Here is a 26467-nt window from a genome sequence, read left to right as displayed (position 1 = left end):
AAAAAAAACCACTACGCGTTCGCTCTCCCCTATTTTTGCTCTTTTTTATTTTTATTTTTTTTCCTTCTCCCCTTCCTTGCGTTGCCATCATCACCTCTATATTTTTTTATCTTTCCTTCAAAATATTATCCACGTCACATAATGTAAAAGTTTAACGTATTTCTACTAATGTAAATTGATTCAAGTGGTTTAACACTTATTCTCTTTAAATAATGACTCATGTACAAGTCTTAAGAATGGAAAAAAACATTCACGTTAGGAGAATTTGATCCTTTAGTGGGTCGATCCGAATCAAATTAAATTCGTCGGAACCAATTGGACTTTCGAATACCAAGGTATGTATAAAAGAAAAGGTTTGGCATATTTCTATATTATTAGAAGATCCATTGAAATTCATCTATTTTGCTCTGATTTAATTATTTATGCACTTTTCATATAAACAGTTTTAATCCGTGCAAGTTATGCCTCAAGTAAGTAATAAAACCCCCAATCTACGTATAATGACATCGGCATATTTATGATCAAGGATTATTATAAGTTATTATTCAAATCTGTCACATAAAATATACCATGAATGTATGCAATATAATATATGTTATGCGCAAAAAAGGAAAACATTATGGCATAATCCTTGCGTGGAGATGACTTAAATAAACAGAACGATAAATCGTCCAAATTTTCTGCAGAAAAGAGAGACTTGAGCTAGCGACGAGACGACGATTCTCGACAGTGGTCCTCCACAACCTTGTAACATGCAATCCTTTGTCCCCATAAACATACACACACAACAATTAATTTCACGAGCCATGGACCTATTAATATTCCACTTAATTTTCTCCTTTCTAATAATTTTTCATTTTCACCTACATGTAACTGTTCAAGTGATTCAGGGCATTTCTTTTGCAAGATTCTCGAATTCGAATCTTGATAAAATTTGTAATTGAGAGATATATCTCTTATTGAGCCCACCGAACTCTAATTGAATTATTCGAAGCTTATTATACTTAAGAATTAAAAAAATCCATTTTCTTTTCTTTCTTTCTTTTTTTTAAGGAGAATTCTGAAGAGCACCGCATGGAGGCGCCACTGAGGAGCGAGCGTATGGCGGGTGGCACAAAATCCGGTGAGATTGGTAGAGAAAGTCTCGGCCCCATTCCCATTTCCTCTTCCCCTTCTTCCTCACTCCTGCACTCTCTCTCTCTCTCTCTCTCTCTCTCTCTCTCTAAAACTGTCTCCTTCTTCTTCTTCCCCACTCTCTCTCCTCTCCCCTTCCCATTCCAATTTTGTTTTGTCTCTAAATTATTACTATACAATAAAAACCCACAAAAGGGAAAGAAAGAGTTGGACACAAGATCAAAATCCCTCAGGGGTCAAGCTTATCCCCAAAGAAGAAGAGCCCAGAAGGAGGAGACAACAAGAACGGTTCTGTTCAAGGTTACATGTCGTGTGTTTGGTCATGCACAAGCAGGGTTTTGAAAACCCTAGTTAGATGATGTTGATGATGATGAAGAAGATGAAGAGAGGAGGATCATGGGATGGTGTACTGTAGAAACATATACGTATTGTCTTGTTTGTGTGTGTAAGTACCAAGTAGATGTCGCTTTCTTGATGGGAGTGGGCAAGTGGGGATTAAATTAAATTTTGGGGTTGATGGGTCCTCATCAGATGGTTTATGTTGCTTCTCTCCACTTCTGAGATTATATTCTCTCTCTCTCTATATATATCTATCTTTGCTTCCTTAGACACATACAATACATACAAACCACCTTTTGTTTGCCCTCGTCCGTACGCCTCATAGGACTACGGAAACCACCCTTTGCCGCGGAAGAAATGGAGCAGTTCTACGGCGAAGAGATGGATCCCGGGGTGGTGGTCCCAAGGTTCGACCCGATGGACGTCCAGGAGGAGGATCAGGCCGGCAGCATCGACCACCACGGCCTCCTCGACGATGGGCCCATGTCGTTCTATGCGTCTGACTTCCCTCCCCTCCCGGACTTCCCTTGCATGTCGTCCTCATCTTCTTCTTCATCTACTGGGGCCCCGGTCAAGGCTACCCCGTCGTCTTCATCCTCGACAGCATCCTCGTCCTCGACATCGGCTGCCTCGTGGGCGGTCCTAAGGTCGGATCAGGACGTGGATCGGAGCCCGCCGGTGCAGCAGTCGCCTGCTATGCTGCCGGCAGCGGCGACCCTGACGTCTGCCTTGTCTTCGACCGCGTCGATGGATATGATACTTAGGGATAGTAAGCTCGAGGATACTATTAACTGCAAGGAGGATGAAGAGGCGGAAGTGGCCCTTGAGGATTGCCTGGACGTGATGGAGACTTTCGGGTACATGGATCTCCTCGAGTGTAATGACCTCTTCGATCCCACCTCTATGTTCCAAAACGAAGAGCCAACCGATCCTACCGCCGGTGCCTACCCAGTGGAGGAATTTCAAGTGCAACATCAGCTCCCACAAGAGCAACCAGAGCAGAATTTCCAACGACCAGAAGGAGCCGATTCTCACGGCCCTCTGACGTCGGCTGCTCAGCCCTACGGGGAGGAGCAGCAGCCGCCGGCCGTGGTGGTAAAGGAGGGTACCGATGAAATGGGGCAGGTGTTGCTGGAGTGGCTGAGGACAAACAGGGACAGCATCTCGGCGGAGGACCTAAGGAGAGTCAAGATCAAGAAAGCAACAATCGAGGCGGCCGCCCGGCGGCTTGGGGGTGGCAAGGCTGCCATGAAGCAACTCCTCAAGCTTATCCTCGAATGGGTACAGACCAACCACCTCCATCGAAAGCGCAAGGAGGACGAAGCCCAGAACAAGCTCCACTATCCCCCGTTGCAAGACCTGCCTGATCCTGGCACCTTCCCGAACCCTAACCCTAACATGCTAAACCCTAGTGCCAACTCGTTTACCCCGGAGCTTGCATCCTGCTTTCCCAGCCAGCCACAGTGGGCGGCTTCTCCGTACATGACGGACCATTCTGGGCCGGTCATGGCTGCTCCTCCGCCCTTTGCTTCTTCAACAGTCGGATACAATATGGGGGGTGATCCGTTTTCCAGTAGCGGAGATCTCTACCCAGGGCCACCAGGACTGGCCGAGTACCACATGCTCGATTCTCCCCAGTCGTGGCCACTGCCCCAGTACGGGGCGATGCCAAACTACAACTTTATGGCAGCAGACGTCAATTTTCAGCCACCGGGCGCTCAAGCTTTCATCGGCTACAGGAATAATTCACAGTATTCAAATTTCCCGCAACAGTATTATAACAGCGGGAATGGGGAGAGATCGCTCATAAGACTCGGGTCTTCAGCCACAAAGGAGGCTCGGAAGAAGAGGATGGCAAGGCAGAGGCGGCTGATGTCTCACCATCACCACCGCAGCATCAATGGACACCACAACAGCCACCATGCAAACCATCAGAACGGGCATCACCAGGCGGTGATGGCAATGGATCATCAGCAACATGCAAGGGTCGGGGTCTGCGATCAGCCGGGTGCAGCTGCCGCCAACTCGGGGAACTGGGTGTATTGGCCAGCTGCAGCACCAGCAGTAGCTACACCAGCACCGCCTCCTATGATGTCACCGGAGGCAATGCAGGCGCACCAACCGGTGGAGCGGCAGCCTGCCATGCAAGGGCAGAGCGGTCAGCGCGGCCAAGTTGCACCGGACCGGCGACCGGTAATGCGTTTATTTCAAGATATCCTAATTTGCACGATAAATAACATTAAAAGAAAAGATGTCGATTTGCTTATGAGATACATTTACCAAGGATTATTATATTTTCAAAAAATCACGAGGGGAGAAAATATAGGATTTGTTGGAGATATTTTGAGGTGATTTTTCTTTTTTTTTGATCCGTCGGTTAAGCGGAATCCCAGGTGAGATTAGTGTCAATCAATACACTGATCAATGACATCTTATCAAAAAAAAAAAAGGAAATTTGTCATTTTGAACAAATTGTAAGTGTTAATTGATTTTTTTTTATTTTGATTAGGGATGGAAACCGGAGAACAACCTGAAGTTTCTGCTTCAGAAAGTGCTGAAGCAAAGCGACGTGGGCAACCTCGGAAGAATTGTGTTGCCAAAGGTTACAAAAAAAAAAACCCATTTTTCTGTTTGTTTAATAATATTGATGTGGTCAACAATTAATGAAAAGATAAAAATTGGAAATTGATATATAATTATTTTGTTTCAATGAACAGAAAGAAGCGGAGACACATCTCCCAGAATTGGAGGCAAGAGATGGGATCTCCATTTCGATGGAGGACATTGGGACCTCCAGGATTTGGAACATGCGTTACAGGTTAATTAAATCAAATTTATTTATTTTCTTTTTGACTAATGTGATGTCAATTTAATTTTCAGTCTTTTTTTTTGCCTTTTTCCTCCTCTCCCTCTTTTCAGAGTTTGAGTGTCAGGTGTCACCCATGCATGCATGCATGCATTAAATCTTGTCTTTCGTTTTTTTTTTTACAAAAAAAAAAATAATGTATTTTTGTCTTATGTGGTTACAGATTTTGGCCAAACAATAAGAGCAGGATGTATCTCCTGGAAAACACAGGTAATTGGTGATTATGCCTTTCGTATTCCGGAATTCATTAGTCGTAACGTGTGAAAATCGAGAGCTTGATATATAATTTCGGGGGTTTATCATGTTCATTCAGGTGATTTCGTGAGGGCGAACGGGCTTCAGGAAGGGGACTTCATAGTCATATACTCGGACGTGAAATGCGGCAAATATGTATGTACTTCTCTCCCTCTGTACATTGTCTTCTGCATTTTTCTGTGAAATGCCAAATCGGACATTATTTACCTGCTCAAGTATAATGCGCCATTGATCTCACCTGCCACCTCTTGAGACTTGGCCTTTATTTGAATTTCGTTTGATCTTACAGACTCAAAAATCCTAGCTTATTGGTATGACATTGCTCAAGTAGCGAGTCTGTTTTGTTACTAAGCCTGACATGAAATGTAGTGCTGCACGATCATGTCAAAATTTTGTACATTAATTGGTTGTTGTGTCCAAAATTTGCATACTATTGTGTCAGTGTAAATTATAATGTTCGACAAAGTTGATCAATCAACGTGCGTTTCTCTCAGCTGATAAGAGGCGTGAAGGTTCGGCAGCCCGAAGGTGAAGCCAAATCAAACGCAAAGAAACCGGAGAACAGCAAACCCCAGAGGAACAGCAATCTCCAAGGAAGCTACTCGACAACGGCCAATAACGCATCTCAAAGAAAATAAATTGTCCAAGAAAAAGAATCGGACGTAAGCTATGATCTTCAGGGAGACGATTCGCTAGCTTTTTCTCTGGCCATGGCCCTCGATCAGATTCTCCTGCGACTGTTCAAATATAATTATGGAGGCTTTTTTCGTTCATATATATATATATATCATATCATAATATTCTAAAAGGCTGTAGATTTTGATAAGATGTTGTGTGTACATTAATATATATGGAGGATTTGTGTAATGTTGATAATGAGTGATCTTTAATCAATTATGCTATTTTTCAGTTGCAGCTTGGATGATAATTATATACCTGAACGTATGTATGAAGATTCATATATACTAAGAAGCCGGACGTCCTTTCAACCAAAAATAAAAGAAAAAGAAAAAGAAACAGCTGAACATCCTATAATTATATTTTTTTATTCTTATTCCAGTAAGAAAAATCATGGGAACATAAACTCTCATATTTTTAAGGATGAAAAATTTAATATTACTTTTTTATGGGATTGATACTGTTTCTTTCATTCCACCAACAAATTGTTGGTTATGAATATCATGTATTATGATTGTTGTGCTTGTACTAATTCGTTTATTTACAGGAATTGTTCCCTAAAGCTAAGCTGACAAAATGCTAGCGGTAAAATATATTGCTAGGGCAAAGTGCTTGCGCAGTGTCACGGGGCTTAAATTATTTTGATCAATAATATCGTAATTTTAATTCATGGAAGGTTTGATATAACAAAACCTGTGCATTGCGCGGACGATTACTAAGGAATTTAAAGATGGAAATCTTGAAATATCAAAACTTATTTTATTGTTAATTAATGCAAATTTTGATCTTCATATATATGATTGAAGGATTTTCAATTACTAAAACAATAACCATAATAAAATTGGAATAAAGATTTATTAAAACAATCAATATCAAAAAAATTAGTTTAAAAAAATATTTTTATAATTCGAAATTCAATTAAAGAATAAGAATAAATAAATAAAACTACTGAATTAGAAGTTTATGAAGAAAATATTTCCATTAAATTATGAAATAAGAATAAAAAAGAAATATTCAAGGTATATAAATCAGAAAAGTCTTACCGTTATTGAAGCGACGTCCATAATGGAACCGGAATAGAGATCATATCTAAACAATTAATAGTAAAACAGTTAATCTCAAATAAAGTTCATTTAACAAATCAAAGTTCAATCAAGAAAAAGAAAAATTCGGAGAAGATTATTAAAACAATCAAAATATTGAAACAATTAGTTTGAAATTTACATTAAAAAATTCGGTCTACGAATCAAAACTCAACCAAGAAAAAGAAAAATTTAGAGAAGAAAGGAAAAAAAGAAGTTAGAATTATATATAGAATATTGTTCTCCATTAACCGATACTCGATTAGGTAGAGGACTATATATACCCATATGTTGAATTGTCATAAAACAGTAATTATATATTTAATATATTTAATCTACATATACTAACCATTATAATCTATTTTGAACCGGAAACTATATATATGTCATCTATATATCTATATATATTTTGGTGTGGCAACTATATCTTTTACATTATATATATAAATGGCAATGTAAATTATTGTAATGTCCGTATTGAGCTATATTCTATTATATACAATCTAACTATTGGGAGGTGTATATATAATCTATATATTCTATTGCATATTTTGTTCCATTATACATACTCCGTTTTATCTTATGTCATTTTTTATTCCCTTATATATATTTCATTGTGCCTTATATATAATTTATAAGAATATAAAGGTTTCCTCAGTATAAATAATGATGTTGCAACATAAGAGAGCTCTGTTTTTTGTTTTTTGTTATGTGGCGGCGTGAGAATTCGGTTTGGGACTTTGTTTATATATATATATAATTATATATAGATATAGATGTGATCTCAATATATATATTGTAATAGAATTAAAATCATCCATTCTTGATTGATATATATATATTGATCGACATATAAATTGTACGATAATATTGACACATATTAGTTAGATGATACAAAAGTATACTTTATCTAAATTTATTTTTGAAAATTTTCAAAAATATTAATTTAGTAGATCGCTTGCAACCGATGTTCGCTAGGATGTTGAAACATGAGAATGAGTTTATCTAATATCTTTAATAACAAGAAAGACATTTATTATATATATTAAGACTTTTTATAAAAGAATTTCTTGATGGGAAAATTAGAAAACAAAATACGATTGCGATAGAAAATTTTATTATTGCCAATAGAGAAATTTAGAGCTTATTATAAAAAAAAAATTATCAAAGATAAAACTTTACAGAAAAGATGGGAAAATTTTCTAAAATTATTTGATAAATGTGAAAGTAAAAATATTAACAGATTGAAAAATATCGACTATATTGGTAAAATAAATATAAGCACAATATCTTTTTTCGGTATACTTTGCTATCCAGAAGTCCATTGAGTCATGAATAATTCAACGGAATTAGTCCACTAAAGGATAAAAAAATTCGTATTAATTTTTTTTATTCACAATGCACGAATTTAAGAACTTGTTTAAGAAAAATAGGTACAAAACCACTTGAACCAACTCACATTAGTTAAGTGTATTTTATGAGGGAAAAACTTTTTCAGTTGGTTAAAAGATTTCATATTATAATAATGCAAAAGATAAAAATGATATAAAGAATTTACGGCACCATGAAGCAACCTAAAATGTCTGCATAGAAAAACCATTTATAATTCATTATATATAACTTAACCAACATATACTTCTAGACAAAATTAAAGAAAATAAAAGAACATAAATGCTATCAGTAAAATTAAAAATATGTTTGGTCGGAGTATGGGACTACGCCTCCCTACAGTCTTTCTTAGCGGTTGCAATCGGTACCGCCGTATTATAAGTTTGCATCAATAAATGCTACTTTAAAAAAAAACTTTAATAATTATGTTTTTTTATCATTGTGATGTATTTAGGAAATTTGAATTTCTATCCATTGTTCCAACTAGGCTTTAAGCCCGCGTTTTGTCCTTAGTCGCTTTTAAGAAATTTCTCTATTAATAACTCATTAGTTCTTATTTTATAATTATTATATTTAACTTAAAATTCAAACTACTTTACCAAAGTTAAGAAACTAAGGTTAATGTTGCGTTTGATTTCAAAATAGAATTTTAAAATTAAATTTTGATTTTGAAAAAGAGTGGTATAAATGGGGCCCACACATTGACTTTGTATGAATTCTTTTGTTTTGTTGTGAAAAAAACGGTATAAATAAAGCTCACTTTTTGACTTTGTATGAGTTATTTTGTTTTGTTGTGGATAGAATTAGATTAAAATTGTGATTTTAAAATCATATTTACAAACCAAACAAGCCAGATCTTTTGCGAATACTTTTTAAAACTTTAACAAAATTAAAGCCATTTCTAGTAAGTGATTACTAATTTAAAATTCTCAAAATTTTCAGTTTTCAATTTCTAAACATTATATTATCATAATCATGTTTTTCAGTATACACATATATAATGTATATGATGTTTATAAGTTCGAAAACATAAATGTGGAGATACTCTATTTCTCGATATACTTTTCTAAGTTGAAAGTAAAGTTATTTATCTACAGATGTAGATATATATGACCGTAATATAGATAATTACTTTTTTTGTGAATAATAATTAGGTATATTCAATGTTATTATGGTAATTGAAATAATTTTTAAAATTAAATATAAAAAAAAAAGTGAAGTACAATAAAAGAACTATAAGTTTGGATTTTTCTATACTTCGGTCCTATATTTTCACTTTGCACTTTCAATCCTATAATGTTTGCTCCATAGCACACTTTTGGTCTTATTAGTAACCGACATTGTGGAGATGTTGATATGGACTTAAAACCGTCAAATTCATCCTAGTTGATCGTTAATTGTCCACATGGCAGATGTCTATTGGTTGAAAATAAAAAAAATTAGAAAATTCAATAAGTTCTAAATTTTAAAAATAATAAGTCCACGCAGCAATTTTCTGTATTGGCTGAAAATTTCAGAGAAATTGGAAATTGAAAAAAATATTACTAGTATTAATATATTACTAGTATTTGGTTACGATCTCCCAGCTGCGCCCAATCAGAACAGGATTTTTGAAACGAAAGGGACTCCTCCTGTGATACAATCACCTCCAAACTCGGATGACATCGTAAATTCAGCTCCCTCTGAAATCAAGTCGATCAAATGCTGCTGTAATACTCTCTGAATGCCTGCAAGACTAGCATTCCACTTCCCCACTCTGGCACGGAACTGAGCAGGGTTATCATTAAACCAAGAAGCTCTGCAATATCAAAATGGTCTAGAAACCTGACGAACACCAAGGAAGCCCCGCAAAACCAAAAGAAGAAGATGATGGTCAGACCGAACTCGAGACGAGACACGCGCTGAATGAAGCATCAGGAACAGCTATAGCTTTTCGCTTTGATTAGGCTGAGGGAAAAGGAACGGGCGAAAATTGAAGTTTATGTGTGCTTTTTTCAAAATTTTCATACATGATTTGCGCTCTCCACTACCTTAAGGTTTGATCTAAATACTTATTTACCTTTGGGAGGGAGGAGTTCTTCTTCTATATAATAATTTGCACGTTTTATGAATGTGAAATTCTAATTTATTAATGTGATATTGTATTTTTGAACTTTTTTAAGGAAGATTTGGTGGCTATGGAAAAAAAATTGTCATTTAGAGCTTTTCTTTTTTTCGCGTTACAAGTGAGAGAATAAGCTTGTATATCATTGCACTACTTTTCTTTTCATAGATGCGAAAATTAAAAAATAAAATCGACAAGTCTAAAATTTGGCTAGCTTTGATCTATATAATGTCCTCCTCAAAACACAACAGAACTTTCACTCACTAACTCTTATTGGTCTAAATTTAACTTATGCTACATTAAACCGAGCAAGCAACCTTGTATAGCAAGAAACCATTAATTCTCAACTACTCGGAATCCAATTTCACATTCGAAGATGAAGATGAAGAGAAGAGCACTGAGGAAGCAGAGAAGCTTGCATTATTGTTGCTTCCCACTGCATTGCTTCTTTTTCCATTTGAAGTCTCCTCCTCCCCATACTCATGACAATTACTTCTCATGTCGACTTTCATGCCCTCCTCCCTGTCCTTCCTTATCTCCCCGAGCATCGCCTCCACGTCCTTCATCGTGGGTCGGTCGTTGGGGCTTGGGTTCACACACAGCATCGCCACCCCCACCGTCTGCAGCATCTCCTCGATCTCGGGATCTGGCCGGGCTCGTAAGCTCGGGTCCAGCACTTCCACCCCACCCCTCCTCTGCCTCACCCAGTCCACGATGTGGAGGCCGTCTGGGATGGTTGGGTCGATGGGTTGCTTCCCTGTCAGCACCTCCAGCATCACGACCCCAAAGCTGTACACATCGCTCTTTTCTGTTATCTTCATCATGTACCCGTACTCTGCATAAATTCCGGAATTTACAAATAAGTACAATATAACAATGTGATTGCAACTTGCAAGTGTAATTCCTCTAGGATTGAGATCAAACTCTAGGAAACTGAAACTCACCAGGGGCAATATAACCATAGGATCCTGCAACAGTTTTTGAGGACCGGGCAAAATCTCCATCAACAACTAACTTGGCAAGCCCGAAATCGGCAATATAGGGCTCAAACTCTGGCCCAATGAGAATGTTGTTGGCCTTAATATCCCTATGAATGATAGGAGGGACACAGTCATGGTGCAAATACGCAAGGCCCTGGGCCGCTCCGAGCACAATTCGATACCTCACATCCCATTCCAGGCAGTTCCCACTCCGCTCATGCAGAAGACAGCCCAAGCTCCCGTTCGGCATGTAATCGTACAGGAGCAGCCTCGTGTTCTTGTTCCAGCAGCACCCCAGGAACTTGACGATGTTCTTGTGCCTGATCAACCCAAGAGTTCTTACCTCCGCTGAGAAGGAATCCCGGACACCTGAATCGATTCCTAGCTTGTCCCTGTGAGATGGATAAGTCAAGAACTCGATTTCCATAACAGCTTAAGCTGGTTTGATGGCGTTCTGATAATATATAACAATCAGCTCCTAATATTCCCATTGCCGTGCTAATGCGGCTCAAGATATGCATATGCAATCATGAACAACATGAATCAAAGACAAGACAACAGCATAAAAGAAACTTGATTGCCAGGCACCAATACTTTACCCGATACCAAGTTCAAGCTGAAAACAAAGTGATTGGACCATAAGAATCATACCCGTTAGCCACTGTTGTGGGCCACAGTTTCTTCACGGCTATTACGTCCCCAGTTCCTAGTTCCGCTCTATAAACGATCCCTGAGCATCCCTTTCCAATGACATTCTCCTCCACCAGACATTTCAGAACTTGGTCCACTGAAAAGTTGAGCTTCTTCTGAAATGGTGTGAACTGCCAAGGAGAAGCATAGATTCCCATTTCAGAGTCGTTATCTTCTCCTCTTCTGATCTTCCTTGCTCGGACAATTGCTATCATGCCTAAAATCACAAGTAGGACAGTTAAGGTGACTAACAATGAGATTCCCAGCTTAAATGTCCTCGACTCTTTTGAGTCATTCCTGCTTTGTGCTGATCCTAAAATTGTTGCATTTCCTAGGAAACATGTGTCCCTTCCCCTAGGACACAATCCTGCATTTCCCGCCAATTCCATGGTCAACAGTTGCCGGAAGAGCTTTGTGTCAGGCAGGTAACCGGTGAAGTTGTTGTACGAGATGTTCAGTGACACGAGGTTGTCCAGTCCTGAAAGTGCCAATAAGTCACCCTCGAGCCAATTGTGTGAGAAATCCAGTACCGATAGCTTGTCCAAAGAAGATATCTCAGGCGGGACAATTCCTGAAAACGAATTCCAGCTCAGGTTGAGGGCAATCTCAAGAGACTTTATCTCGAATAGCTCAACCGGTATTGGTCCTGAGAGTGAGTTGCTGCTGAGATCGAGCATCTGGAGGTTGGAGCATTGCCCAAGGGAAGAAGGTATTGACCCAGAAATCGAATTTCTCCTGATGTTCAACCTGTTGAGCGAAGAAAGCCGCCCAAGGTTCTCTGGAACCTGACCCTCGAGGTGATTCTCTGAAACATCCAAGACCTGAAGCCTTGAAAGGGATGAGATCGAGCTAGGGAGAGTGCCTCCTAGGCTATTGTTGCTCAGGTTGAGCATTTGCAGAGAAGTGCAATTCCCAATCTCTTCGGGGACTGATCCCATGAGGTCATTATCAGACAAATCGAGAAAGCTGAGGTTATTAAGCGAGAATATCTCTCTGGGGATTTTTCCTCCAACTCTGTTCTTCGATAGTCGTAACCTGATGAGGGAGCTGCAGCTGCCAATCTCCGGTGGGATCCGGCCAGAAATCCCATTCGAGATCAAGAGAACCTTCGTTAGGTTCCGGAGCTGGAATAGCCCGGGAGGAAGCGTTCCAGTGATTTGATTGTGGGACAGGTCAAGAGCTTCGAGGCCCACACATTTGGCTAACTCCGACGGAATGCTGCCTTCGAGTCTGTTCTGCCATGCAAAGAAGACCGTGAGCTTCGTCAAGTTTCCAAGCTCGTGTGGGATCTGACCTGATATCTGATTTGTGTCGAGCTGCAGCTGAATGAGATCTCTAGCATTTGCTAAAACTGGAGGAATCGAACCCGATATGTTGTTGTTACTCAGCATGAGCTCCTCGAGGCTCAAGAGGTTCCCGAAGGATTCTGGGATGCTCCCGGAAAAAGAGTTCAAGGAGAGGTCGATGATCTTTAGGCTCCTGCAGTTTCCAATTTCCTCAGCTATAGGCCCACTGAGGTTGTTCTGCCATAGCAGCATCTTCTCAAGCTTCTGAAGCCCACCAAGCTCACGAGGCAACGACCCCGTGAGGTCGTTCTCATAAAGGTACAAGTCCAGGAGCTCAGAGCAGTTCCCTAACTCCGGCGGAATTTCTCCAGATATCAGGGTCGTGTAGATAGAAAGCGTCTGAAGATACCTCAGCTTGCCCAACGAAGATGGAATGGAGCCCGAAATCTTAGTATCGGCCAAACCAAGGACCCTCAAGTTCTGGCAGTCGCCAATGTTGCTCGGTATTTCACCGGAGATGTCCTTGTTCCCACCAGCACGAATGGCCTCCAAGTTCAAGAGCTTTCCCAGTTCCGCTGGAAGGCTCCCGCTTAAGAAATTATCGAAGAGGATCAGGTTTTTCAGGTTCGTGCAGTTAACAACCTCCTCGGGAATCTTCCCGGTGAGCTGATTCGAGTTCAGGACCAAGTCCTGGAGGTTCCTGAGCCTCCCGATGCTCGAAGGAATACCACCGACAATACTATTCGAACTAAAGTCCAAGACTTCCAACCGACTGCAGTCCCCAATATCAGGTGAGATCGTGCCGGTAACATTAGCACCGGAGATGACGAGTTTCCGGAGGAACGGGAGTGATGAAAAATTAGAAGGGAAGGGTAGAGCAAGCTCAGTGGACTGAATGTTGATCTCAGTGACAAACTTCTCAGGAGAACAAGTAATGTGGGCCCAACCACAGGGGTCGGAATCCAAAGGGTTCCAACTGGAAAGAGCTTCAGGAGGAGCAGTGTTACTGGAAGAGCTGTGCAGCCATGAATAGAGTGTAAGGACTTCATTGTTCGAATCCGAACTAGAAGCAGCATCAGCTAAGGGAAGAGCAGAGAAGAGAAGTATGAGAATGCCAAGAAGAGGATGGAAATGGCAATGACTGAGGTTCCGGAAGCGGGAAGAGTGCATCCTCGGCATTGGCATGAGGAGGCGGCGGTTTAAGGATTGCCTCGGCATCGGCATATTGCCGAGAAACGAGAACTTCATCAACTTCCAAGCTCGTCCCGGAATTGGGTTCTGCGAATTGGGTCTCTCTATGCAAGTCCCCTAGCCAGTTTTATTTCCTTAACTTTTGCCCTCACAACAACATGTTACAACCAATGCATCATTGTCTTTTAGGACAAGCAAGAAAAGAAGAGACCAAAAAGAGATTACAATTAAAAAAAACAATAACATTAATTTTTTTAGAAGTTTAAGGATTTGCACCATCTTCCCCACCTTCTCTGCCTCGGGGTTCTGCAATTTGTGTCCTGTTTTTCTGATTTGATTATGGAGAGGGGAGATGACTGGACTAAGTAGCATTAAGGGGGGCATGCAGCATGTGTTCTTGCATTGTTTTCCTCAAAATTGGTCTGTTGAGGTTTGAAAATTGAGCCCTTCCCCCCCATTTTCAAAGCCTTGCCTTTATCTTGCATAAAACCCATCAAGATTCTCTACATTGTTCAGTATTTTATCAGGTAAGTCATGTAGAATTATTGCCACTCCCCTTCAAGCTCAAGTTTTACAGATATTGCAGTGTGGAGGAGTACCTTTTAGGATCGTGGAGAGGATCGGGATATCGTTTAAGGACATGTCTTCGGAGAGGTTGAGCTTATACCAGTTTCAAAATCAAGGCAGCCACCGATCTCGATACTTTAAGAGAAGGAGGGCTCGACCTCGCATTGGGCATTGATCTTCAAAGCAGTTCTAAGGACTCGAGAAATCTGACTAACAATGGAAATCTTGCTCCGTTTGGTTTCGCAATCATAATTTTAAAATTTTAACTCTAATTTTAACTATACTCATTACACAATAAAAATCAATAACACAAATATTACTTTTTCTTTTTTCTTCAATTTTTTTAACCATTCGATTCAATTTTTAATACTAAATTTTCTCAACTATCATTACCTTTTATACTTTTCAACAATACAATCATTACTTTTTTTCAACTATTTATTATTTTTTCTCATAATTCAACAACACAATCATTACAACCCAATTAAAATCAAAACTCAACTCTACTTAACTCTAAAATCAAACACACCATTAAAATGGTATTATTGCAGTTAGCCAACTGCTACTTTAATATCATTCTTGGGAAAAATCTACTATCCTCAGAAACCGGGCTGAGTAGACTCGATCTTTTTAACTATCGATCAACATTTTGTATTGTAGGTTAAAAAAAACAAAAGTTTGATCGGACAATTGAAATTGGTTGAGATTGATTAATTAATTCTTAAAAATGGACTAAATAAGCTTCTATCATTGGTACCTTGTACCTCTTATGATTGGTGCTCTTTATAATTGCAGCTTACTCTTATAATTGAGCCATGCTTTTGAGTTTTGACTGTGTTCTTTCCCACTTCCCAAACAGAAAGCCATGGCCAAAATAATTATATAACAGAAGGGGAGAAATAAAATAGGGCAGTAAAATCAACACTATTTACTAGACATACATCACCTTTCATTGGGAGAAATAAGAATCTGAATCAATAAAGCATATTGAACAGACCAACCCAACCAAACTTCAAACAAAAGTTACTGTTAGATTTTCTTATAATATATAGACGTGTATTAAAGTCAGTGCTAACATTGGAAGGCTAAAATCTCATATATGTTCATCATATGATGTGAGATGTTAATTCTCAAATAGCACCATGTTTGAATAATCTTCCCGTCGCATCGACCTATTATATAAGATGAAGTTATGTGTCTTCGTAAATGTGATTTATGCATATAATAATGATCCTTTTTTGGTTGGAATGGTAAAAAGAGTCTACCCCTCGTTGGTAACAGCATTCGAGCGGAATCACCACAAGCCATCGGTATTGGCCGCTGCAGGGACAGTAGACGAACTAGCGTGTATGGATCGCAGTTTGGTCAATCACAATCTAAGAATTATCGTCAACATATATACAGAGAGCAAGATTCGTCTATTTTACTGGTGGGTAACGACGCATGAAACATTTTGTTACATGTAAAACGTACGTGATAATACATTAGACTGTTCATGTATTACTTCTTTCGTAGTGATAGGATCTCTGAAGGATATCAAAAGGATATGAGAAATTCATTTCAAGAAATAGTTAAACAACTTTTGTGCGGCCAAGCGCTAAATATCTCTCACAAGTTTACAACTCGAACATTTGACTAACTAATAAGCAAATCAAATGTGAAAGCATGGCAAGTCATCAATTTTTATAAATTGTTATGGCAAGAAAGTTTGACTTATACAGTAAGCCATGCTATAAATGACTTGTATAATAAGCTTAGTTTAGCTAAGAGTGGTGAATAATAATGCTGTTTGAAGGTGATAAACAAATAAAAACATAAAAAGAAAGAAAACAAACTGTGCTACTCCAAGCGAAGGCACAGAGCTCGAAGCCAGGAGACACTGACCTCGGGAAAACACAACGATGGAATCTATGCACGTCTCCTTATTTTCTATCAATAATTCCATTTACCTTAAAAGCTCTCTCCTCTCAATCCAAGAGTTAAATTTCGACTTTCATGTCGAAGAGATGGCTGTAATTCGGACCACGAAAACTTTATCAATAGATGCAGTAAACAGTTTGAACAACGTATTATTGCCTTTTTCTTGTCTTCGTGCATCTATATGCACATTTTGGCAGGCAATCTCCATCTATCGGCTTTGCCCGAGTTACACGGTATATTTTTATAACATGAGTGATGACCGACCGTAGCAACGGCCTGACATGAACCACACGAACAATCGACGATGATTCTTACCAAACCCCAAATGGTTAACCACCGAACTTGGTTCATGGAAATAGAAAGGAAGCGGATACAACCACTCATGTTTGCGTCCTCCGCATTGTCCAGAAAAATTATTACATGTCCTATACGGTGAACTCAAATCAATCACTGCCTAACACATGCATAAAAGCGTAGCATACTTGATTATAAAAAAAATAATAAATAAGTATCATTTGACATCGACTAATTCAGTCGACGCCGACTAAATCAGAATGATGGAACGCTATTTCTGTTTACATTTATACAATTGACTCAGTCCACCACGTCACTTTCCGCGTTGAGTATTGAAAGAAGTTTATGGAAAGTGTCCGGGCATAGGCCCAAGTATACTAACCAGAACAGACAACCCACAATGACAATGGGTTGGGCTCTAGTCCCTCTCCCTGGTCCGTTACCCATAGAAGAACTGCCACTGTTCTTTCTCTAGCTTCACCTTTGCTGCTGGTTCAAAAGTTCCCAATAGCAAGCAGCAGCACCTCCATCGCTCATGGCATCATCACTTGCCCTGCACAGTCTCGTCGTCCCCGTCTCAACCCACCGCTCCCCGCAATGCTTCAGAACTCAAAACCTAACATTCACCTACTCCCAATTCCTCTCCTCAGCGTCCACCTCACGACTGAAGAGCCAAACCCTGTTCCTCAACACCGGAACAGGCGGGTCGAGAACCCCGAAACGCCGTGCTTTGCCGGTCATATATGCTGTGCAATCGAACTTCTTTAGAGGTTAGCGGTGATTGCCCAAGTCTTCTTTTCCCAACTTGATTCGTATTACTTGTAGAAAGAAGTTCCCATCGAATGAAGAAGAGGGCAGCACCAAGCCGGAAGTAGGATATCATTTGATCCTTGTGACCTCCTAATTGATATATAACCAGTGACAGGATGGGGAAGATGTTTGGCGGTTTCCCTTTTGGGGAAGATTCTTGGACAAACTGAATTTACCTCGGAAACTCGATCACATATAGGCTGTCGAAATGGCCAAAGGGCATTTAAATTATGGACATAGGATCTGAAGAAGTGGTTCTCTGAGAAACTGAAATGGCTTAGAGCTAAAAATGCTAAGGGCAAAGGGTATTACTTGTTCGGCGACGAATGATGAACTCGACACTAGTGATAGAAGCTGTCTTGTGCTTTTTTTTTCATTTCTAATCTTATTATTGGTCAAGAAGGTTTCGTTTTGCTATTTCTGATGCATCTACGATGTACTATATACTAGTCGGGTGTTTTGGGCATCCTTAATTCGTGTCTGATCCGTCGGAGTACCCTTTGACGTTTATTTTTGTCGCTTCAAAGAGTGGATATCTCTTAGTTTCTGGAATTCCTAGCATGGTCAAAGTTAAAAATCTAGACATCCTAGGTGTTGTCTCTTTGGTCAGCTGATGTTTTTTGATAGCTCATAAGCTGTTGGCAGGACTGTGTCTGCCTTAATTGGCCAGTAACTACCTGTTTAGTCCTGGCCGAAAAAATAAATAAATAACTGTTTAGTCAAGCATCAAGGTTCTTCTTTTGTCATAGAAATCTTGTGCCCAACTGCCCGCTTCCTTGTCTAATGAACAGGGAGAGAAAGCTATGTGATAAGCAGCTCTGTTCCCACAGTCGTGGTAGACTACAAAGCTATTGCTGCATTTCTTCCGTCTAATACTGTTCTGACTTGATTTCGAAATATTTGTCACAGTTCTTCAGACGGTATGGAAGGTTGGGAAGGATGGAATCGAGGCAGGAACCAATCTCGTTCCTGTAAGTTCTTGAGTTCTTAACACTTCCATTCTGGATATGACCAACTCTAACTCAGCCAGTCTTTACTCGTTAATTCAGCCTCATTATTTAGCTCTGCATTATCATCTCCCTTTTAACAAAACTGCGATACTTATATGTTCCTTTGTTTTACCATTTTGTTCTTGACATTGAATGTAATTCTTCTTTGGTTGTTAGGATTCTGTCCCAAGACCAGTAGCTCGTGTTTCAGTAACAGTAGTCGCATTGGCCCTGTCACTCTTCGTGCTCAAGTCGTTTCTTTCGACTGCTTTCTTCGTGCTGGTACCATATTCTACTATATACCGTGCTTTTGTAATGAAACACCTTGAATGGTAGAAACAAGCTATTTGTCCCGCTTTTCAATTAATACCTGTACCTGTTCCTTTTGATGATCAGGGCACGATGGGACTCATATATTTTGTATTCCTAGCTTTGAACAAGGACAATGGACCGAAAGGAGGGGGCGGGGGCACCTCTTCCTCGTCCCCCACCTCCGTTGATGAATCTCTAGAAGAGGCAAGAAGAATAATGGAAAAGTACAAGTGAAGAGGGATGATTGTGTGAGTATGTATTCAAAGTAAAGGGAGGGATATGTATATACTTGCAGAGGGGGAGAAATTGTTCTACTTCCATCTATGAAATCCTTCTATGTCATTTCTCTAGTCATTATGTGGCATACTGAATTATATATCCAATTTTGTAGAGCAAATGAATGAAATTTTTGGAAACCGAGGAATTGGAGACGAATCGTTTACGCATTTTGTCTAATGCTGGAATCGAACTTCTGCTCACGCAATTTCAATAACATCTTTCAGTAAGATATGTGTGGTTTCAAACTGGTGGAGGATGCCATACTGTCATTAGTTGTCATCAAGCATTTCCATTGTTAATTTCTTGCTAAACCGTGCAATGTCGTATGCTTCAAAACTGATGGCAAACTAAGAAATTCGGCTCGATGTGTTGGAAGAGAGGAGAGGAAGACAATATGAGCACCTGATAATTCGAATTTTGTTATAACTCATACAAAAAGAATAATCCAACATATAAACTGCTTTAACATTGCTAAGCCCGCCGTTTGAGCTGTCTATCCTCACGCACAAAATCACATGAGTAGCACGAGACCATACCTTATTATAGGCCGATGGCGTTAACGGCCTGGGGCAACTTAAGACGGTTTTGCAAATTGTAGGGACTATTCTGAAAAAAATCAGTTTTAAGGGCGCATTTTCAAACACTTCCAAAACCATAGGGGGCGAATTGAAATTAAACATTTTGTATCTTTCGATCTCAACGGCCAACGAAGGGCTCGTAGCCACAAGCTCGAGCCTTGTCCCACCCCCCCTCTTTCTCAATCCACTCCGATGAAAGATGAACTCAGTACTCCAAACTTCCGCCAAGCCGCCGCCTCCGTCACCGCTGCCACTGCGTCCGCCGCCGCAGACCCACCCTTCCACTCTCTTCCCCCAGATCACCAAATGCAGGACCCTCGCGGAGCTGAAGCAGGTCCACGCACACATGATCAAGAGCGCCCAAATCCACGACCCCCTCGCCGCCGCCGAGCTCCTCCGGTACCTCTCCCTCTCCCCCCACCGGGATCTCGCCTATGCTGTCTCCTTCTTCCGCCTGATCCCCCGCCCCAACTGCTTCTCCTGGAACACCATAATCCGGGCCCTCTCCGAGAGCGGCGACGACAACGATGACCCTGTGAGGGCTATCGCCCTGTTCGTGGAGATGGTCTGCGATGAGTCGGTAGAGCCCAACCAGTTCACTTTCCCTTCCGTGCTGAAGGCCTGCGCTCGGTCTGGCCTGTTCGAGGAAGGGCGGCAAGTTCATTGCTTGGCGGTTAAGAAATCTCTGGACTGTGACGAATTCGTCGTCTCCAATCTGGTTCGGATGTACGTTCTCTGTAGAGCCATGGTTGATGCTCACCGGATTTTCGATATGAGAGTGATTAAAAATCATAGCTTGAATGAATTTACGAAGAGGAGGCGAGAGGGCGATGTTGTCCTGTGGAATGTGATGGTCGATGGATATGTTCGGGCTGGGAATTTCGCCGCTGCTCGAAAGCTGTTCGATGAAATGCCTCATCGAAGTGTTGTCTCGTGGAACGTAATGATTTCAGGTTATGCACAGAATGGCCTGTTCAAAGAGGCAATAGAGGCATTCCACGAGATGCAGCAGATTGGGGAGGGCGAATTGGGCCCAAACTACATTACCTTAGTCAGCATCCTCCCTGCAATTTCCCGCCTTGGAGCCCTCGAGTTGGGCAAGTGGGTACACCTGTATGCAGAGAGGAATGGGATTGAGATTGATGATGTGCTCGGGTCTGCCCTAGTCGATATGTACTCCAAATGCGGGAGCATTGAGAAAGCGGTGCAGGTATTTGAGAGGCTGCCTAGGAGGAACCCGATCACATGGAATTCGATCATAGGAGGGCTTGCGATGCATGGGAGGGCTGAAGATGCGCTCAATTATTTCTGGGAGATGGAAAAGTTTAAAGTCACTGCCACTGATGTTGCCTATATCTCGGTCCTGACTGCCTGCAGTCATGCAGGTCTGCTGTCCGAGGGCCGGTCTGTTTTCCACCATATGGTGAATGTAGCTCGATTGGAGCCGAGGATCGAGCACTATACCTGCATGGTTGATCTACTGGGTCGGGCTGGGCATTTGGATGAGGCTGAGCAGCTGATTACAAACATGTTGCTCGAGCCCGACGATGTTATATTGAAGGCCTTGTTGGCTGCCTGTAAGTTGCATGGGAACATTGAGATGGGCGAGCGGATTGCCAAGAGGCTAATGGAGTTGGCTCCAACAGATAGCGGGCCCTATGTGGTGCTCTCGAACATGTTCGCCTCCGTAGAAAATTGGGAGGCAGTATCGGAGGTGAGGTTGACAATGAAGGAGATGGACATCACGAAAGATCCTGGTTGCAGTTGGATCGAGATCGATGGGATCATACACGAGTTCGTGGTCGAGGACGGCTTGCATCCTCAGGCCCGAGAGATCCATTCCATGCTGGAGGAGATTTCGGACAAGCTGAGGTTGTTGGGCTACAGGCCCAACACAAGTCAGGTGTTGCTTAATGTTGGTGAGCAGGAGAAAGAGATAGCCCTTCACTATCACAGCGAGAAGATTGCCATAGCATTCGGGCTCATCAGCACGGGTCCGGGGTCCCCGCTCCGGGTCGCCAAGAACCTGAGGATCTGCGAGGACTGCCATGAGTCGATGAAGCTGATCTCAAAGGCCTATAACCGTAAGATAGTTGTGAGAGACCGGAGAAGGTTTCACCATTTTGAGGATGGGTCCTGCTCGTGCGGGGGCTACTGGTGAATTCTCCGGTCTTGGAGTTGTGTTACTATCAGATTCGGGTTGTCGATTCGGATTGTAAATAAGATTCAAATCGAGATGTAAACCGTGGAAAATCAGAAGAAAAATGTAAAGCGTTCTTCCAAAAGTTAAAAGACTCTTTGGCATAGAATGAATCGAATAGAATGGATTTGGTAGCGAAGGAAGTGAAATTTTTTGGTATAGTTTAGGTCGCTCCAGAAATTATGAAGGATAATATTTCTTTATTATGTTACTTACATTGCCAGTGAGCTCATATATTGATCACGTGGATCGTGAAATAAGTTAAAATTCGAACTTCCCGTTATAAAAATAAAAATAAAAAAATAGAATGCTCTTCTCTTTTTTCTTTTTTCTTTTTTGAGATTTTCTTAAATTAATTGTGGGCTCAATTGAGGGAAAATGGAATGTAAATTATGAAGGATAATATTTCTTTATTATGTTGCCTACATTGCCACGTGATCGTGAAATGAGTTAAAATTTGAGTGACCATACCTCATTATAAAAATAAAAATTTTAAAATAAAAGGCATAGAATGCTCTTTTTCTTTTTCTTTTTCTTTTTCTTTTTTTGAGATTTTCTTAAATTAATTGTGGGCTCAGTTGGGGGAAAATGGAATCTAAATTTCAATGAGGGGAATAAAGACCAAATTATGGTGTGGGTACAGCCGCAATTCAATCATTGTGTTTCTACCATGCTTAACCATTATTCAATTATTACAAGTACTAATGATCAGTAGCTTTTCTAGGATCCCACATTCCTCATAAAAGAAAAATCTGCTTGAAGGTTTCGGAGATGTTAGCAGCGTGCCATCGACCGATCACGGTACTGTTACCGCCCGACGAGAATGCGTTTGATTCATTAACTAGTTGGCATTTTAATTGTCAAAACTCATGTATCGTTCTCTTACGATCCTTGTCCTTCCAATTGTAATTATAATTTTGTATTGTCATTCACCAAACACATTGACATCGAATCAGTATAATGTTATTACTACACAGTGAAAACAACAAAAATATTAAGTAGTAGGGGAAAAGTGAACACTTTCTTTTTTCTTTTTCAATTAAATTTTTTTGTGTGCACCACCTTATCTTCGAAATCCAATAAATTCCAACAAATTCAGGCTCAAGCTGAATTGGCTCAGTAAAAATAAAAATTTTCAATTGTGATTTTTTTATTTATGGAATTCAAACCCTAAACTTGAACCAAACCAAATTGGTTTTCCAAATAAAATAGGCGAAATGTTCCAAAAAAAAAAACTTGGACGGTGACTTCATTATAACCAAATTATTCTAAGCTAATTGAGGGTTATCTATTTACGCGTAGCTAATTTAGCAGATTAAGGACCAAATTGACGGTTTTGCCCTCTCTTAGAAGGGTTTGTTTTGACTATGGAGACTGAGGGTCAATGAGGGGCAATTATGTGAATGTGGGGTTAAGGAAAATCATAGACCGAAGGGACAAATGATTTTCTGCTGTGGCATGGAATTAAACAGTGAAATTCGAAGTAAGGGACACGCTAATGATCCAATTTTGAATGTCTTATCCATGAAAAGAAGGGCACAGATTAGATAAAAGAAAAAATCGCTACGATTTAAAAAAAAAAATCATGATTCTTTAATAGTATGGTCGACCTTCTACAAGCCATTAAATCAACTTTTATGTTTATATATATTATGAATATTTGATATGAGGACATATGTACATGAAAAATGATTTCTTCAAAGGACTGAATAAATCTCCATTCTCTTTATATTATTAGGAAAAAGAATTACCTAATTAGTGATTCCCGTAAAATTTCTATGAAAATGTTTGGCCATTTCCAAATTAGAAGCTTATTTGCATGAAAGCAACCGTTCAGGACAATAATGAATTATTTGATTCGGTCATTATTATGATATTTTCATTTTATGACCAAATTGTCGCGACACGAAGAGACATTGTTTTCATGAGTTTGATGAGTCCATGAAGAAAATATCCACTGACCATCATTTTGTAGTAAGCATGTCGGAAGTTACCGTTCTCATCGTACTCAACTTTAATGCTAGTAAAAGGCAAAAATATATCCGACTTAAGTAATTCTAAATTAGCCTTGAAATTGAACGTCGTATTTAATCGCAACTTTATATAAATTCGTCCGAGTAGATTGATCCTTACGAATGACAAATTCTATTAAGATGTCTGAAGTCTTTATTATAACAGTTCCAATTAAGACGAGAAAGAGGATAAAAGCATACAAAATACAAGTTAAGCAAACTAGGACAAAAACAATTAAGAAAATTGACAGAAGAAAAAAAAAAAGGGGAAAGAGTTAATTAAGCATCAAAGGAAAACAACCGTCCCTAACTTTGATTTTTTTTTAAAAAAAAATCTTTGAATTCCACGTAGAAAAAGTTAATAAAAAATTACTAGTTTATAAAAAATTCAACTACATTATCGATCTGTTTGAGCTTTTGAGTTGAGGCTAACCATAATTTGTATAGATCCGGCAAAAATTAAGCACTTTTCTTTCGTATATATATATATATATTTATTTTGTGAGGTGGCGATGCAACTTTATAGTTAAAAACTTATATTTGAGTTACCGTAAAATCATGTAAAAGAACACCCTCTATTAAACACCGACTAATATATCCCGTGCAACTGCAATATGCTCGCATCGCGTCGGCGTGCCCCAATACAATACCCTCATAAGAAAGATATATATTTATTTGTTTAATGATGAAATATATATATATATATATAAAAAACAAGAAGAAGAAGAAGGGCGAGGGCCCACTGAATGGATTGATGGAGCCGGCCGCACGATAATAAAAATCCCGGGGAAAAAGGTCTCGCTTTCCCCTATCTTCATGTTATTCCGTGGGCCCCACCATGTCATATCCCCCAACCTCTCTGCGCCTTTCGACAAAGATTTGACCTTTCCCTTTTCCCCTCGCACACTCTTCCCCCCCCCCCCCCCCCCTCTTCCTGACTTACTCGGTCCGACTCTTTCCCTGCCCGCACTCCCCACAGGACCCCACCTGCTCCCTCATCATCCTCGCCGTCCGTTTTCAGTATTATCCACGTGTACGGTAGTAAGAGCGAGAGAGCATTCAACTTCCGGTGCGCTCGACCACACTGGACGCACCGAAAGACAACGCCGGAGGGGTTCCTTGCATTTTCGAAGGTTTCTGCAGGGAGAGGGCAAAAGGGACGTTTGCAGTTCCAAAGGCGAGCGTGCGAGACGAGACCAGTCCAAATGATAACGCACCGATTTTATTTTTTTATTGTAAAATTTGGTAATTTTTGGGCCGTCTGATCGTAAATTGACGGGTGGAGATGAAGAGCAGACAGATCGGGACCGTGGGTTAGGTGGGCTATGGGATCACCCCCCCCCCCCTTCCCCTTCCAATCCATAGTCAAGTCAACACTGCGTCAGCTTTTCCCAAGAAGGGAAATTATATTGGGTGGGACTTACTTGTTGGAGAAAAGAAAACCTCTTTCATTTTTCACTCAATTTTTGTTTGAATTCTGTTACATCTTTCTAATAATTAATATGAAAATTCTTTATTCCTCCTAATTCGAAATTTTATTCATAATGATACGAATTATAATTTATGCAATATATAAATATATTTAAAGATTATATAATAGATACTATTTGAGGTAGCGATTTAATGGTTAACAAGCGTACTCCCATATGATTTAGTAATCTTAAGGTCTCAAGTTCAAATTCTCTCTAGCGCATGGTCAAAAAGCAATTGCTAGTTGTATACTCTTTGGACATTGCGTAACGGAAAGTGGTAATGTACCAAATACTACTGCTCACCATTTTTACCTATAAAAAAAAGTTTTTTAAGTATATTACTTAAGAGCATATAGTATTTTTATTTTCTTATTAAAGGATGGGAAATTAATTTTTAATCAAGCAACCAAGGAAAACATTTTTTTCCATAGGATTTTTTAAAGTTTTGTGGTTGCTAAAATCTTATTCGATGATTGTTTTAGGCTTTTCCCCGTTCAAATTTGGCGCAATTGTATCGTGGAAAAAGATTGGCTCAGTGATGGAGCTATTACAACCAAAAACAAGAAGTATCCCTAAATGGCAGCTAATCATGTTCGAGACCACGAATACTTTCATAACTTTCAAATTTCGTGTATGATTCCTCACTAACGATATTAGTTTGCTAATAGCACCACATCTCGTAATTATGGTGTTTTTTCTATTGTTCACCACGAGAGCGTAAAAAAAAGAACATTTTCTCCTTGGAAACAGTTGTTAAAAACTTATAAAACTTTTATGTACAATTTTACTTGTACGTTTTGCAAAAGTATATTGCTTTGTTTGGAAATGGAGTGGAGTTTAACTCCACCCTATTCCAGCTATAAATAATTATATTTATTTAAGATTATAATGATTGTGTTGTTAAATTATAGAAAAAAAAAGTGATAAAAAATTATGAATAGTTGAGAAAAAGTAATGATTTTATTGTTGAATTGCAGAAAAAAATAACGAATAATTAATATAATTTAATATTAAAAATTAAATTATTAAAAAAATTAAAG

The 26467-nt window shown here is 39.7% G+C and overlaps 4 protein-coding genes across 4 annotated transcripts; 3 read left to right on the top strand and 1 right to left on the bottom strand.

Moving 5' to 3' along the window:
• Nucleotides 1-1192: 1192 nt before the first annotated feature.
• LOC116212832 (B3 domain-containing transcription factor ABI3) lies at nt 1193-5496 on the top strand. Its single transcript, XM_031547548.1, has 6 exons — nt 1193-3666; nt 3983-4075; nt 4191-4291; nt 4503-4549; nt 4653-4729; nt 5089-5496. The coding sequence occupies exons 1-6, from the start codon at nt 1831-1833 to the stop codon at nt 5230-5232; spliced, it is 2298 nt and encodes a 765-aa protein (XP_031403408.1). The 5' UTR covers nt 1193-1830; the 3' UTR covers nt 5233-5496.
• A 4481-nt stretch (nt 5497-9977) lies between these two features.
• Nucleotides 9978-14129, bottom strand: LOC116213099 (LRR receptor-like serine/threonine-protein kinase RCH1). The gene is made up of 3 exons (XM_031547912.1): nt 11479-14129; nt 10792-11219; nt 9978-10682 (listed from the first exon to the last, which is right to left on the bottom strand). Exons 1-3 carry the CDS (start codon nt 14049-14051, stop codon nt 10195-10197), a joined length of 3489 nt encoding a protein of 1162 aa, XP_031403772.1. The 5' UTR covers nt 14052-14129; the 3' UTR covers nt 9978-10194.
• A 3066-nt stretch (nt 14130-17195) lies between these two features.
• On the top strand, nt 17196-19332 carry LOC116212870. The gene is made up of 4 exons (XM_031547593.1): nt 17196-17545; nt 18495-18556; nt 18752-18856; nt 18971-19332. The coding sequence occupies exons 1-4, from the start codon at nt 17311-17313 to the stop codon at nt 19118-19120; spliced, it is 552 nt and encodes a 183-aa protein (XP_031403453.1). The 5' UTR covers nt 17196-17310; the 3' UTR covers nt 19121-19332.
• A 542-nt stretch (nt 19333-19874) lies between these two features.
• Nucleotides 19875-22146, top strand: LOC116215526 (pentatricopeptide repeat-containing protein At5g48910). The gene has a single exon (XM_031551268.1). The coding sequence runs from the start codon at nt 19943-19945 to the stop codon at nt 21902-21904; it is 1962 nt and encodes a 653-aa protein (XP_031407128.1). The 5' UTR covers nt 19875-19942; the 3' UTR covers nt 21905-22146.
• The last annotated feature ends 4321 nt before the right edge of the window (nt 22147-26467 follow it).

Source organism: Punica granatum, chromosome 7 (genome assembly GCF_007655135.1).
Source record: "Punica granatum isolate Tunisia-2019 chromosome 7, ASM765513v2, whole genome shotgun sequence".
In the NCBI taxonomy this organism is placed as follows: Eukaryota; Viridiplantae; Streptophyta; class Magnoliopsida; order Myrtales; family Lythraceae; genus Punica; species Punica granatum.
Note: the sequence above shows the minus strand (reverse complement) of the source record. Positions and strands in the feature narration are given on the sequence as shown.

What these genes read in the sequence shown, in the direction of transcription:
- LOC116212832 (XM_031547548.1), top strand. Translation starts at nt 1,831, where the DNA reads ATGGAGCAGTTCTACGGCGAAGAGATGGATCCCGGGGTGGTGGTCCCA. An exon ending in GAAGAATTGTGTTGCCAAAG is followed by an intron (nt 4,076 to 4,190) that starts GTTACAAAAAAA and finishes TTCAATGAACAG; the next exon opens with AAAGAAGCGGAGACACATCT. An exon ending in GTATCTCCTGGAAAACACAG is followed by an intron (nt 4,550 to 4,652) that starts GTAATTGGTGAT and finishes ATGTTCATTCAG; the next exon opens with GTGATTTCGTGAGGGCGAAC.
- LOC116213099 (XM_031547912.1), bottom strand. Translation starts at nt 14,051, where the DNA reads ATGAAGTTCTCGTTTCTCGGCAATATGCCGATGCCGAGGCAATCCTTA. An exon ending in CCCACAACAGTGGCTAACGG is followed by an intron (nt 11,220 to 11,478) that starts GTATGATTCTTA and finishes TCCATCTCACAG; the next exon opens with GGACAAGCTAGGAATCGATT. An exon ending in CTATGGTTATATTGCCCCTG is followed by an intron (nt 10,683 to 10,791) that starts GTGAGTTTCAGT and finishes GAATTTATGCAG; the next exon opens with AGTACGGGTACATGATGAAG.
- LOC116212870 (XM_031547593.1), top strand. Translation starts at nt 17,311, where the DNA reads ATGGCATCATCACTTGCCCTGCACAGTCTCGTCGTCCCCGTCTCAACC. An exon ending in GCAATCGAACTTCTTTAGAG is followed by an intron (nt 17,546 to 18,494) that starts GTTAGCGGTGAT and finishes TATTTGTCACAG; the next exon opens with TTCTTCAGACGGTATGGAAG. An exon ending in CGACTGCTTTCTTCGTGCTG is followed by an intron (nt 18,857 to 18,970) that starts GTACCATATTCT and finishes TTTGATGATCAG; the next exon opens with GGCACGATGGGACTCATATA.
- LOC116215526 (XM_031551268.1), top strand. Translation starts at nt 19,943, where the DNA reads ATGAACTCAGTACTCCAAACTTCCGCCAAGCCGCCGCCTCCGTCACCG.